This window comes from Aptenodytes patagonicus, chromosome Z, assembly GCF_965638725.1.
Source record: "Aptenodytes patagonicus chromosome Z, bAptPat1.pri.cur, whole genome shotgun sequence".
NCBI lineage: Eukaryota > Metazoa > Chordata > Aves > Sphenisciformes > Spheniscidae > Aptenodytes > Aptenodytes patagonicus.
The window spans coordinates 64,354,754-64,369,452 of record NC_134982.1 but is presented as its reverse complement, the minus strand read 5'-3'; the positions used below and the strand labels follow the sequence as shown (position 1 = coordinate 64,369,452).

At 38.5% G+C, this 14,699-nt stretch overlaps 1 protein-coding gene across 3 annotated transcripts in view; it reads left to right on the top strand.

Annotated features, from left to right (window-relative positions):
- PJA2 (praja ring finger ubiquitin ligase 2) overlaps positions 1–14,699 on the top strand; it is a 37,769-nt gene that overhangs the window by 12,023 nt on the left and 11,047 nt on the right. For all 3 annotated transcript variants that reach the window (XM_076362504.1, XM_076362505.1, XM_076362506.1), the window contains exons 2-5: positions 3,598–3,798; positions 5,804–6,866; positions 10,510–10,695; positions 14,339–14,524. In XM_076362504.1, the coding sequence (XP_076218619.1) occupies positions 3,600–3,798; positions 5,804–6,866; positions 10,510–10,695; positions 14,339–14,524 (1,634 nt within the window). In that variant the 5' untranslated portion in view covers positions 3,598–3,599. The remainder of the gene's footprint in view (positions 1–3,597; positions 3,799–5,803; positions 6,867–10,509; positions 10,696–14,338; positions 14,525–14,699) is intronic.

The window sequence follows — 14,699 nt, the reverse complement described above, 5'->3', positions numbered from 1 at the left end:
TTTTTTTTTTAATCCAGCTCTGGTCATCTAAAATGCTTTTCTGCTTTGACAGCTGCTGCTGATCCTTTGAGGAGTTCAGGTGACTGTAGTACCCTTTTGAAAGGATGGAGGTGTGTGTATAAACATCTTTAGCCTGAGAAGGGAATAAATAGCCTGTTTCCCCTACCTGGATTATTTAGTCACTGGTGTGTTGCATGTCTAAGATGGGTCAGTTTTGCAGAACTCTGTCTTGTCAGCAGGTATTGGGTGTGTTTTGAACAGGACTACTAAACTGAGCTTCTGAAAGAAGATGGAGCATTACCTACTTTTAAGGTTGGGTTAGCCTGGAAGAAAGACCCGAGAGAGGATATTACACATCTCAGGAACTTGATTGCCTGAAGGGTTTCTTGTAAATTGGTCTCTGGATTCAGATGACTAAATGCTGCCCATTTTAGGCATGTAGGCAAATAAATGCATGGCTGCTTCTCTTATTTTGAGATATTTTGTATCTAGGTAGAAGTTAACCACTCCTGTAAACCAAATGTGACATCCAAACTTTCAGTAACTGGTGAAAGCTTTCACTATATTGATCCAATAAATCTTTCCCAGGGCAGAAGAATAACTGCATGATGTAGCTTTTAAGAACAATTGCATATGAGATGAGATAATTCTCTCACATGCAGAGTATTTGGAACAAAAAATGTAGTGCATTGCACCCAGCTCTAAAGATTTTGCATGCTGTGAACATCAATTTTAAAAAATAAAACATTTGCATTCGGACAGTTTGACTCTCTTGAGTGGACATCTGGTTTTGAACAATACTGGTGTTTTAGAGAACAAACTAAAATTAAGAATTAGGCAGTTATGTTGTATTTTTACCTTTTTTATTTCAACTACTTGTATTACCATGTTTGAGGCAGACTTCTCTGTTGCTGTGCTGATTTACTAATCTAACTGTTGGATTCTGCTCTGCAAGTTCAGATGTGGCTGCTTATTGTCAGGTCCCTCTGGCAGTCTGCTAACCAGCCATGTTATAATCAGTGGAAATTTAAGAATTGTCAGAGCTTGCTTGAATAAACATGACTTGCTGGTTGACTTAATTAGTCAGCCAGTTAATATCCTTACTAAGAAAACTAATTGTCAGTCCCCTTTTTCTTGCATTAGTTGCAGAGACTTTTTTTTTTTGCAAAGGTGGTAGAGAGTTTTCACCTTTCCAAGGATTGCAGGAGTAGTAGAGTTAATACTGAATTGACCATTTTAGCTTCTGTTGTTTAATGTGGGAAGGGCAGGTTTGGACAAATACCTGAAAATATTTTCAAGGGAGATTATATGGAATCAAACTACGTAGAGCTTCATAGATAAATGAGAAAAAAGCCTGTGATACCTGCTAATTTTTTCTCCAAAGGTTCAACTGAGTTGTATTCCCAGGTCTGTAGAAATAAGCAGTATCACAATATTGCAGCTAGTGATGGACACGTTTGGACTTCTGCAGTGTTCATGGAACTGGGCTATGGTTGGAGAGATTCCATGTGTGGGAAGAAGAGTGGAAGGAAGACGTGACTAGAATTGCATGTTTTAAGGGAGATTTAGAGCCATAGATATAGTGTGGTGAGTTATAGCACAACATTTTTGTAGCAAATGGTTTCTTAGAATTGGCTAAAGATAACAAAAAGTGAAGCTGACAACATTAGACAAAAGATTCTTCATCTTATAATTTGCTTAAATGTTCCAATTTTAAGCAATTGAATTGTAAATATTTGCCTTTTAATTTTAAGCACTGCAAGTATCTTCACTGTTGCTGTCAATTCACCTGGGAATGAAACAGTAATATTTTAGACTCTTGTGGCAGGTGTTCTATTGTGAGTGTAATTTTGTTTGGTTTACTCCAACCTTAATTTTTTTCCATGTCAGGCTGAAAGAGAAAGTGATTATTTTTTTCCTGGGACTTGCATTTTTTTCTGAGGCCTTGCGTGTTCCACCATCATTATACTACTCATGTTTCTGTGTTTTTTTTTTTTTTCCCCTGTGGGGAAGATCAGGCAGAAAGTATTTGGATTTTTTCTACAGAAATTTGACTGAAGTGCAGATTGCTAGGAAATGTTTTCAGAATTGCCATGCTGGCAATTGTAGACCAAATTCTTGTAGGATGTTATGTGTCTGAACCTCTTAAGACTAGCTTCTACTAGAAGCTGTAGTTTACCATAGGTAACTTTCCTTCTATTTGCTTCTTCATTAAAGCTTTTAAGGGATCATGTGATTTCTGCAAGTGGAGCCCCAAGAAAAATATTTAATTTTTTTCCTTGCATTTTATTTTTCATTATTTATGTTAGGTAGGCAGCAACAGAGTTAGCTTCCTGTATGTCAGTCCTAGCAAAATGACAGCTTCAACAGTGATGCTAGTTTAAAAAACAAACAAAGAAAAAAAAACAACCTGCTTGGACTGTGACAGTTGGTACATGTGTGCAGTTGTATGTTTTAGGCAGTCCACATATTGTAACTACCAGCTTTACTAGTGGCTATACCACTCGAAGCTGCATAAAATAACTGCTAATAAATTATGTCTTTGCATATAAATATTCTCTTTTTAAGGGTAGTGAAGAGATTGGTTTAACAGCCAGGAAAGCTTTCTTATTTTTCTGAAGTTCAGAAAACCGTTTGGTAATGGTTGCAGACTTTATTTTCCTGGAGTTTAATGTCTCCTCTTCAGTTTGGTGAGTTTCAAGAACAGAAAAGCTACTATGTTAATTCCATATCTAGTAAAGACTAAAAGTGACTTAGAGGGACATGAAAAAGCCACTGAACTTCTAATTGCATTTGTACAAGCAACAGCCTTTGGACATGAATACTTGTGTTAGATTATTAATAGCTGATCCTACTGCTCTATTAAAATCTCTCTTCGTTACATCAGCAGCTTTTCCCCACTGTTTTTCAAGTTTCCTTGTACTACTCGTCCCATGTTTTCTTGGTAAAAGCATTAAGATCCATTAATATGGAATACTGGTATAATAGGAGCCATATGTGGGCAATTGCTTTGTATGGCCATGCCTGAACATACTACCTAGTGTAAAGAATAAAGCCTTCTCCCTGGGACTTGGGACTTTTCTTTTAGAAGGCGTGATTTGATTAATTGTACTTTTCCTGTCACAGAGATAAGGTAGCTAGGGCTGGCTGAATTGTGCTACATCACCTGAAGGCTTTTCCATTACAGTGCTTGCAAATGTTTTTTGCAAGCTGACATATGTGTTGTGTCAGAGCTATGTGCAGAAGTGTATCACATTCAAAAAAAAGTCATGTGACATCTGGACTTGATTTTTTAAATTTTTTTAATAAAGTCTCTGTTATTTACTACACCATGTTAAGATGGGGGCAAAGATAGGTGTTCTTCTATATTATTTAGTGTAGATGAAAATTCTGTTATGTGCTTTCATAACACATGTGCCCAGAGCACTTCAGGCTCTTAATAAGCGTATTGTGAGTGAAGCTCAAGACTTCACAGAAATGTGAAATTTCTTGCTAAAAAAATTGTATCAGAGTGTTTGGGAAGAGGGAAATTATAAAGACATATTGTTGTCTAACACAGTCTCTCTGTCTTTTTCCTTCCTCCATAATCTCTTGTAGCAATGGGTCAAGAAGCTGGCAAACTTGAATGGCCTGAACCAGCAGGAGGATATCAAACTATTACAGGTAGAAGATATGGAAGAAGACATGCCTATGTCGGTTTTAGACCATCTTTGAATAGCCAAGACAGAGATGAACATCAATACAATGAAGACTGCGAACGATTACAATTGGAGGATGGTCAGAAAGAGAATTCTTTATGTATGTGCATATCTTTGTGTATGTGTCATTTGAATGCAAACTGGGATGCATGGGAGTGGAGGGGGAAGGCGCATAGAGGAGTGAAGGGAAGAGAGTAGCCACTTAAATAACACGTGTAAAGTACATTTCATGTGGCTTAATAGAATGAAACTTAGCATGAAGGCAAATTAAAGTATAGTCTATCTTAGGCTGTTTAATTTTGCCTGAAGAAGTGCATTCCTGAATGAGTTAATGCATTCTAACCAACTAGATAGCCATAACATTGTATAATTCAAATGATTTTGTCTTCAAATCAAATTACAAATCACATTTGGAAGAGAATACCTGTTCTAAAACCTTCTATTTGGAACTAGGTTGTGAAATATTTGATGTATCATGGACCAGGTTGTTCTGTCTTTGTCAACCTTAGTGTAGTCACAGTGGAAATTAGTTTAAGCCTATAAAATGTCTTTAAAGGGTCTCCTTTTATTTGTTTATACCAGTCAGACCACTTCCCTTTCTTGTTTAATGAATATTGAACAGTAGTAATTCCCAGAATAAATCAGAAATTTGTCTTCGAGAAATGTTTTGGATTGATTTATTTCCCTTACCTCAACTAGGTTACATTTTTCCCCCATCAATACTTATTTTTTGATGGGTGGGTACTACCTAAAATACGCTGCATACTTCCTTGCTAATTGGCTTGACATATTATATACATCTGAGCAATTGTGGAAGATGCATAGAAGGAGATATCATTGGAAATATTAAAATCTGACTGCACTTGGTCCTTGGTAACCTACTATAGGTGACTCTGCTTGAGCAAGAGGGGTGGACTGGGTGATATTCAGAGGCACCTGCCTGCCAACTTCAGCTGTTAGGAATTTCGTGAAGGAGCTTCAAGATTTTAATTAGGTAAAATGTAATGTTACAGTATTGCTTCCTGCAAGCCAGACTCCTAGTGCTGAGAGGCACAGCTCTCATAAGAGTTCAGTGCCATGACTTCACCAACCTCATTTAAATGAGATTCTTTTTTCTTTTCTAAGTTTTTTTTTTTTAACCCCAGAACACTGATTTTACATGGTTTCCTACTTCTACCTGTTTTTAAAATAACATGCTAGGGAATCCCTTCATTAACCATGCATGTCTCTCTCTCTTTGTGTGTTGTTTTTTTTTTTTTTTTTTGTCTTAGAGTTAAGTTTCCAAATCTCTTAATATTGACTTAAAAACTTTAAGTATTCTCATCAAGTTACACAAGCCATTGTATGTTCAAAAATACTTTGGACTATTGCCTTGGTTAGGAGTTTACAGATGACTTGAACTAAACTTTAATTTTGTAGTAGCAGCAGTATACATGGTTTTAGGTTCTTTAACTCTTGCTGCTGGGTTTGATATTTATTGTCCCTTTATGCAAGAGGTGTTCAAGTGTAGTATAACCAAACTGAATTTGTGATGATGGTAACTACTAACTGTAATTCCACATTCATCCCTGCTATTATTTTCTTCTTCTGGGGAGTTGCACTCACAGCTGCATGTACAAAATATAGTGCTATTAGTATGTAATTTATAATAGCAACAAATGGCTTTATCTGAGTGTGGCAGGAGGCACAATTTAGCCAGTTAATGAATGGATAGTCCAATTTTTAACTTATGGAAAGAAATGTTGCAGCTTTTTTAATCTTCCAGTGTTTTTTCAGATTTCCTGTTCTCATTTTAAAATCCCCTTTTATATAAACAATGTAAAAATACTGCTTATGAACATGTTCTTTTAATACCTGTTTTTTTGCTGTCACAGGCTGAGCTCAAATTGTGTCATTTAAGTCTATGTCTATATGCTTAGCTTATATAAATGAGGACTTAAATATTTTAGTGAAGACTGCACCTCTGGTAAACGTTTCTCTTTATCAAATTGCACTGCAGTCCTAGTGAACTACCCTTTCTTTTTCATGAGCAGTTGTTGTAGATGACAATATTTCTATTGTTTTTGATTATTCCAATGCATTCTTTCTTACAACTTTCTGTGAAGGTTCCAGTCCATTGGTTCAAGTTTCTTCTGGTTTATTGGATGAGCCTTCATTAGAAAATATCGGAACTGGAGAACCCTTTTGCCAAAGTGTATTGAGCCGAACTTCTGAAGAAAACACAGTACCATTTTCTCTATTCTCTTATGGTCTGGAAGGCAACAAAATCTCAGGGAACTTTATGAATCCTTATGAAAATTCTGAGGACCTTGCAGAATACGAGTCTGAAGGGCATAATGATTTGAATGGTCATAATGGAATTGCTTTTGTAAACATTGACTCTTATGAGCCAGATGACAGTGGTGGAGAGGAAGGTGATGCTCAAGATGAATTTTCTTTGGCAAGAGAAGAAGCAGGTATATTTCAGGAAACACTAGATAGCATGCTTTCTGAGTTAGACAAAGGTGTAGAGTCTTTTACTGATTTACAGTCCCAATTGTCGGCTCTCAACCACAGAGTTTCTAGAGAATTTTGTGAAGAAGCAGGACCAATGCCTTTAATGAGATATTTTAGCATAGGTTCAGACTTGGCATGTCCAAACAACAGGACATTTAAATCTTCTGCTGAAGATAAAGCTATATTGAAAAGTAACCTGAGTGATGCCAATTGTGAAACACAGCAGATAAGAAATATAGTGGATGTTGGAATCAGAACCCCTATAGCAATTGCTAATGAATTGAATGCCAATGATGGAAAGACTGACCAAGGAAATTCACCTGAGCTAGTAGTGAGACCTAAAATAAGAAAACAAAATACTGCAAACCAGTTGGAGAGAGAGAAGTTTCTTCCTAATGATGATGAAGAAAGTGGTTCCCGGAGGAGAAGTGAAATTGCTGAAGTCCAGCAAGGCCGTGCTGAGTATGCCTTGCGAAATAGCAAAGAAGAAATGAGTTCTAGTATGCTCTTTGACTCAATAGAGTACAAAGGTCACCAAAAGAACACAGAATCAGACCTAAGGAAAAATACAGCAGCTCAAAACCAAAAAAATGTTCTAGGTGATAGCACTTTTTGGGATGAGTTTGAAGACTGCAGCAGACGCTTCTCAATGTCCCACAAAGATGAAGACAGGTAAAATTTTGTTTTTATATCTGTATTAGTATTGAATCTTTTGTGTAAATAATGTGCAAGTCTGAATAATTTGTTAGCAAATGGGACATAAAAACTCAAGCAATTTCAGAATATGATCAGATCACAAGATGCCAACTTTTCCTTTCAGTTCTCCTTCATCCTTCCTCAAGTCCATCTAAAGAAATGGTAACGTACATTTTTCTGGTAATGTAAAAAGCCTTTCCTTATATTTAGGGTCAAAGCACCTTACCACTAAGGAAGATTGCTTGTTTATTTTTATTTTATTTTTACTGAGCAGATGGAGAGTAGAGAGGGAAAACCTTGTTCAGCGTGGGTTTTGGCAAATTATGGGTCTTTGAAAGTTCCCTTCAAGACTTGTTATTTTCAGAATTTGTTCTTTTTGCCATCAAATCTCAATACTCTGCATGACAGCCTATGTATGTTCTTGTCTCCAGCCTTTTGAAAGAAATTATTCTTCCTTGTCATATCTGGAGAATAACTTGATAGGATTGCTTATAATCCCTTTTTTAATGCAAGTTTTTTATACTAGTAGGTGTTTCCAAAGTAACTATTAATGAATACAGTTTCAGATCTACAAATGGCTCTGACCTGGACACCAGGAGCAGTATTCAGGCTCCTACTGTTTTGGGCTCTCTACCCAGAAGACAGCCTAATTTGGATAAACCTTATGTTGATTAACTTTTACTCATATAATGCTGGTTAAGAACTTTTCACTGAGAATTGGAGTTACGTAACTAAGCTATTTGACGGTAAAAGAAATTTCTAACCTGCTGTTCATTTATGGTAAATGCAGTAGTGTTTGTGATGGCTTTTGTTTGTTTTTTTTCTGCCCTATTTTTCTTCTACTTTGCTTTCATCTTGCTGAGTCTGTTCCCACTGCATTCTTTACAAGACATGTCTTCTGGATGTTTATGTGGCCTTTGTTGTGTGTGCTTGCCATCAGGCTTCATAAGCTAACCTGCCTAGTAGATTGTGTTTCCACTGCTTTTGTGGGGAGAAGAGCATGAAAATTAATCTGCATAAACCCTCGTCCTTAAAATATTGCCAAGTCCCAATTATGAGAGAACAAAATCCTTAAGATTACAAGGCATTGTAAAATAGGTCAGTAGACTTAATTTTGTTTTTTCTTATTAAATATATAGGTGGACTTGCAAATGAATCCTTTCCTTCCTCGTAAGGTTTACTTTTCAAAAATTTTTGTTACTGCATAATCTTTTCTCTTCCCCTTCTGAAATGTTGCTACTAGAAGATTAAAATGCAATGGAGGAAATGGACTCTATTTTACAATTATAGCATTGGCTTCCATGATGCAAAGTGATGGATTGTTGTAGCATGACAAAAAGAAATATAGACTGAATATCTGAAAGTGACTATGTCATGATGGCAATAACTGAACCACTAAACAGGAAGCATATGTGTTCTTTAACTTAAAAAACCCATAATTTGTGTTCCAGACCCTCAAAAGACTTATCCTTATGAAGTAAATTGTCAATGATTACTCTGTACAAAGAAGTAATGTTTTACACTCTCAAAAGGTAGTTTTATGTTTAAAGGGTTAATCCATATTACATGTTTAAATATACATATATAGCTGCTTAAAAAGCAGAATTGACATATGTGTCAAACTAAATCCTGCAACTCAGCTTTCACTTCTTTCCAACCCAGGGAGAAATTCACTTTGCTGATTGCTGCAGCCTGGGCCTTCACCTCACATTTTTGCCTCAAGGAAGTGCCCAGCTATTATGGTGTTAGCATGTAGAAGCTGTGTGAGAAGGAGAAAGTCTTGCATATTTGTTAGAACCACATATGGTCTAAGTTGGAAGGGTCATGGTAGGTCATCGGAGGGCAGGGGTGGTGGGATGAGGATCATATCCTTTAGCTCACTCCATTTAGTTTTGGATCATATGGCAAGTACAGGCCAGTTCAGCCAGGGGAGAGACTATTCTCAGAAAATCCATGTGCAGATGCTAAATTAATGTGTTATGCTTTTGGCAAGTGACAAGTCTATAACTCTCTAACCGTTAAGTGATGTTCTGCTTCTCTGCAGAATTGGGCACAGTTAAATACGAAGTTTTGAAATACACACATTCAATGTTCTTCCTTTGTTCAGTATTAATGATTTTAGGCATATCTTCTTTTCTGGTTTGAATTAGTGTTTGTGTATAAACTTTAAAGAGAACAAATTGGACTAACAACATAGCAATATTATTATAAACTGTGTTGGAAATCACTCCTGTATTGTAAAATAGAGAAAACTAAAATAAGAGACTTGAGTATTTGGGTTAGTTTTACATTATGCTTAATTAACCTTTTTAAAACAAACCCAAACAAAACAAAAGGTTCTAAAATGTTAGTGTTCAGCTTTAGTTGGTGTAATATAAGATGCATTAGACTGCATATCAGAATTTCTTAACAGATATGATTTCTGTTGTAAAGTAGTCCTTTAAAATAGCCCAAAGTTAATGAATATTCTCATTTCCATCACTTTCCCTAGTCATCAAAATTGTGATAGAAAAATATATTCCTGCTTCAAATTAAAATGCTTCCATGTAATCTGTCTCGATTTTCTTTGTTGTAAAACTTGCAGTGTATAATGTGCAGTTTTTCAAAAGTAGTTGTAATTCATTAAATAGTAAGTTTTATTGGCATGTGCTTGTAATGTTATATAGAAGGAGGGTTTCTTTAAAGTGAGTTTGTAGGTGGGAAGATAACATTGATAGACATAGACATACTGGGTTTAGCAGATTGCAGACTGAGCTGCAAGTGTTGTGGATTGCTGTGTAAGATGTGCTCTATTAAGCATGCTTGCTGTTCACATATTTATTAGTTTTTTGTAACTTTTTGAAGTGACATAGCTAGTTGACTATAGCTTGAATTTTGGTAGGTGTCAACTGTCATTGTTAGTATTGAGTAAACCTTCTAAGTGGCATTACCAAAGGTAACAGTAGATAAGTTCATCCTTCTTGAGATTCTGCTAACATCACTATTTTTTTTAAGCTGCCCACAACTTATTTACTGCCCTTTTCTATGTGGTGGCTGAGCAAATTCTCTTTGAAAAACTCCCTGCCATTCATCTGTTCTAGCTAGTGAATTATATAATTTGCAGCAAGTCATCCGTTGTATCTTTGTATAATTTTTTTTTTTGAAAAAAAGGACCATTGTATATGGCTTAGAGGTTACGAGAGCTTTTACTTTAAGTTTTGTTTGGCTGAGAGGTAAGGCCGACATTGCTTCTTGTTTGTTAGGCAAGCATTGGTGTTCTCAGTGTCACTGCTGCTGTTTTCTCTTTGTGTGCTAGGAGAAAGATGTGTATAGTGGGTCTGGGCTTATATTCCTGAGTTGTTTTATGTACTCTGCAAATGTGGAGGGGGAAGAACAAAAACCTTTTTGCAAAGTGGGATGGGCAGAATTCTTTTTAGGAATTGATTTTTTTTTTTTAATCAGCTCCTTATGTATACTTGCCTTATAATATATCTTTAAATAGTACAAAATTAATTTGTCCTAGAAAAAATAGTCTATATTGCGGTCATAGAAAAGTAGGAAATCACAGAATGTTTGTGTTTGTTTTCTTTCCCCTAAAGCAGTGTTTAAATTCACACCCTGTTCCTTGTTTAAATTGCAGCTCAGAATGCAGTGATGGAGAATGGTCTACAACTGTGCCTACCTATTTTACTGCTACAGAAAAAGAACAGTCTTCAAGTGATGAGAGCTGGGAGACTGTCCCAGGCAGGGAGGAACGTGAGCCTGAAGTGCAGAGCAGCAGCAGTAGCGTAGGAGAGGAGAACGCAGACTTCTGTTTCCAAGGAGGGTATGGCTTTATTTTATTAGCTAACTTCCTGTAAGTTCTGACATCAGCAGTAACACGGTATCCACGTGACACTATACAGAATAACATCAATTCTAAAAGTAGTTACTATACTAGCAAGAATCATTTGCCTACATCAAAATACTCTGAATAGTTGTATGTATTTCAAATCGGGGAAAAATGGCATGTCATGCAAAAATTCTGTTTTATGAAAGATACGGAAATAATGAGAGGGCATTGACATATAGTGTCAATAAGGATAATAGGCTGGATATACTGACTTTAAAAAGCCAGATTAGGCAAGTTGACACACTCAAGGGTATAAAAGGGAGCTGGCAGAAGTGCTCACCAAGACTCTTTCAATCATTTTTCAGCAGTCCTGGCTAACTGGGGAGGTCCCAGTTGACTGGAGGGTAGCAAATATGACACCCATCTACAAGAAGGGCCAGAAGGAGGATCTGGGGGACTACAGGCCTGTCAGTCTGACCTCGGTGCCAGGGAAGGTTATGGAGCAGATCATCTTGAGTGCCATCACGTGGCACATACGGGACAACCCGGTGATCAGGCCCAGTCAGCATGGGTTTATGAAAGGCAGGTCCTGCTTGACTAACCTGATCTCCTTCTATGACAAGGTGACCCACTTAGTGAATGAGAGAAAGGCTGTGGATGTGGTCTACCTGGACCTTAGTAAAGCCTTTGACACCATTTCCCACAGCATTCTCCCAGAGAAACTGGCTGCTCCTGGCTTAGACAGGCATATTCTTTGCTAGGTCAAAAACTGGCTGGATGGCCGGTCCCAAAGAGTTGTGGTGAATGGAGTTAAATCCAGTTGGCGAACGGTCACTAGTGGCGTTCTCCAGGGCTCAGTATTGGGGCCAGTTCTGTTTAATATCTTTATCAATGATCTGGATGAAGGAATCGAGTGCACCCTCAGTAAGTTTGCAGACGACACCAAGTTGGGCGGGAGTGTTGATCTGCTCGAGGGTAGGAAGGCTCTGCAGAGGGATCTGGACAGGCTGGATCGATGGGCCCAGGCCAACTGTATGAGGTTCAACAAGGCCAAGTGCCGGGTCCTGCACTTTGGCCACAACAACCCCATGCAGTGCTACAGGCTTGGGGAAGAGTGGCTGGAAAGCTGCCTGTCGGAAAAGGACCTGGGGGTGTTGGTCGATAGCTGGCTGAATATGAGCCAGCAGTGTGCCCAGGTGGCCAAGAAGGCCAATGGCATCCTGGCCTGTATCAGAACTAGTGTGGCCAGCAGGAGTAGGGAAGTGATCGTGCCCTTCTACTCGGCCCTGGTGAGGCCGCACCTCGAATACTGTGTTCAGTTTTGGGCCCCTCACTACAAGAAGGACGTTGAGGTGCTGGAGCGTGTCCAGAGAAGGGCAAGGAGGCTGGTGAGGGGTCTGGAGAACAAGTCTTATGAGGAGCGGCTGAGGGAACTGGGGTTGTTTAGCCTGGAGAAAAGGAGGCTGAGGGGAGACCTCATCGCTCTCTACAACTCCCTGCAAGGAGGTTGTAGGGAGGTGGGTGTTGGTCTCTTCTCCCAAGTAACTAGCGATAGGACAAGAGGAAGTGGCCTCAAGTTGCGCCAGGGGAGGTTTAGATTGGACGTGAGGAAAAATGTCTTTACTGAAAGAGTGGTTAAACATTGGAACAGGCTGCCCAGGGAAGTGGTTGAGTCCCCATCCCTGGAGGTATTTAAAAGACGAGTAGATGAGGCACTTAAGGACATGGTTTAGTGGGCTTGGTGGTGTTGTGTCGACGGTTGGACTCGATGATCTTAGAGGTCTTTTCCAACCTCAATGATTCTATGAAAGGAGGTTGTAGCGAGGTCGGTGTTGGTCTCTTTTCCCAAGTAACAAGGGATAGGACAAGAAGAAGTGGCCTCAAGTTGTGCCAGGGGAGGTTTAGATTAGGTATTAGGCAAAATTTCTTCACCAAAAGGGTTGTCAAGCATTGGAACAGGCTGCCCAGGGAAGTGGTTGAGTCACCACCCCTGGAGGTATTTAAAAGATGTGTAGACGTGGTGCTTAGGGACATGGTTTAATGGTGGACTTGGCAGCACTAGGTTAATGGTTGGACTTGATGATCTTAAAGGTCTTCTCCAAACTAAATGATTCTATGATTCATTTCAAAACAACGTGAGTGCTCTGAATCGGGCTCTCAGGATTTGACCTGGATCCATCTGTAAAGGGCAGCACCATGTATGTCAACTTTAGGTTCATCCAGGATCATTTAGCAAGTTAGGATCACCTTTCAAAATCCTAGCTGTAGATCAAGATACTTATGCTTACACACACACTAAGTCCCACTTTAGGCATATAAATCTTCTACCACAGGGCTCTGGTATCTCAGTTCACCAGCCAGTGCTGCAAAGGGGTTAAATGGATCAGTGACTTTTCTTGCTCACACAGAACCTGCTCACAGTGTTCTTTTGTGGAAACCTTCAAGAATGAGTGATTCATCTCTGAGTTTCATCATATGGGGCTTTGTTAATTGTAAAGACATATATGTAACATACGCATCTTCTGATACTGCTTAGCACTCCTTGCAAAGTAGTTGTTTATCTCTTTGCTTTATTGCTTCTCATATTCCACTGCTGCTCTTTATTTCTGCCACCCTATCAGTGATTAAAGTAAACTTGAACTACTTGCTTGCTGAGAAGTTACTTTCTGGTCATTCAGTACTTCACTTTGTAAAATGTATCTGCTTTTGTTGCAAGGCAAAATTTGTAGCTATAAATAGCTAAGGAAAGTGTTTTGGTTGGTTCCCCCCCCAAGCATCTAATATTGACCTTATATTCTTAGTTTGGGTCTCTATAAAGCAACAAGCCATGCCTAACCGTTCTTTCAGCTTCTTCCACTCTTAGGCAGGCAGTACCTATTACCAAGCATTCCAAATCTGTTACTGCTTTTTTAGTATCACTGTCTCTTGAGGTTTGGAGAATTAGTGTGGCTTTATGAAAACATTATGAAAACTCATCTGTTTCAGAACAACAATAATGGCGCTATGTACTCTTTAGCTTGCTTTGATGTGAACAGCCTGCAAATGTACCCATTTCTAACATGAATCCTGTTTATTTACCCTTTGTTAAGGAAAGTGGGACTCGCAGCCCTGTGTCTCTAAACATCAAGGTGACTTGTGCTCCTCTAGAAAATCCAGGAATGTGAGGAGTCTTTCTCCTTATGCAAGTAGCTTCTCTTGCAAATGATATCTGTTTGCATTCAGGCCAAGTTTCCCCATGAAGGCTGTTCCAGGGTGTCAAGAGAGCCTTTCTTTTTAGTGGCTTTAGGACCTTGTAGATGAATAAGAAAGTCTTTAGTGCCAAAATTACTAGCCCTGGCAAGGATACTGTCTGTACTAGGGAAAATGCAAAGCAAGCTACTTACTGTACTGCTCCCCTTGAGCATTAGACAAATAATTTTGCCACAGATTCATGGGTGTTACAAGATTCTGAGTCTGGACCTAATACCACTAGGATTTCCTTGTTTTTTACAGCAAATACTAAATTCCTAATCTGGGACTCTGCAGTCTGGGAAACATGCAGCTGCAGCCCTTGTAATATGTGTAGGTTTTGTTGCTTGCATGTGTTCATAAATTCTCCTAGATTTTTAGTTTTAGCTTTTCATTTATTTATTTGAAGGCAACAGACACTGTTGGAGGAAGGAGAGATTCCTTGGTTACAGTACCGGGAAGAAGTAGAAAGTAGCAGTGATGGGCAAAACGATCCAGTTAGTGATTTTGCGCATCCTGGATTCTTCCTGTTGGATGGAAATAACAACCTTGAGGATGACTCCAGTGTGAGTGAAGACCTGGATGTGGAGTGGAGGTATGCCTTTGATAGGTTTCTGCATTAATTTCAGAGGTTTTGTAGTTACTGTTTTGGTTTTTATGTAAGATGTCAAAAATACTCATGGCTATCAGTATGCACTTGCTTCAAAGGCTGATAATCTGAGTTTTAAGGCTTAATGTACTTCGAGTGCTATGTTTCTTCTAACGAGAGA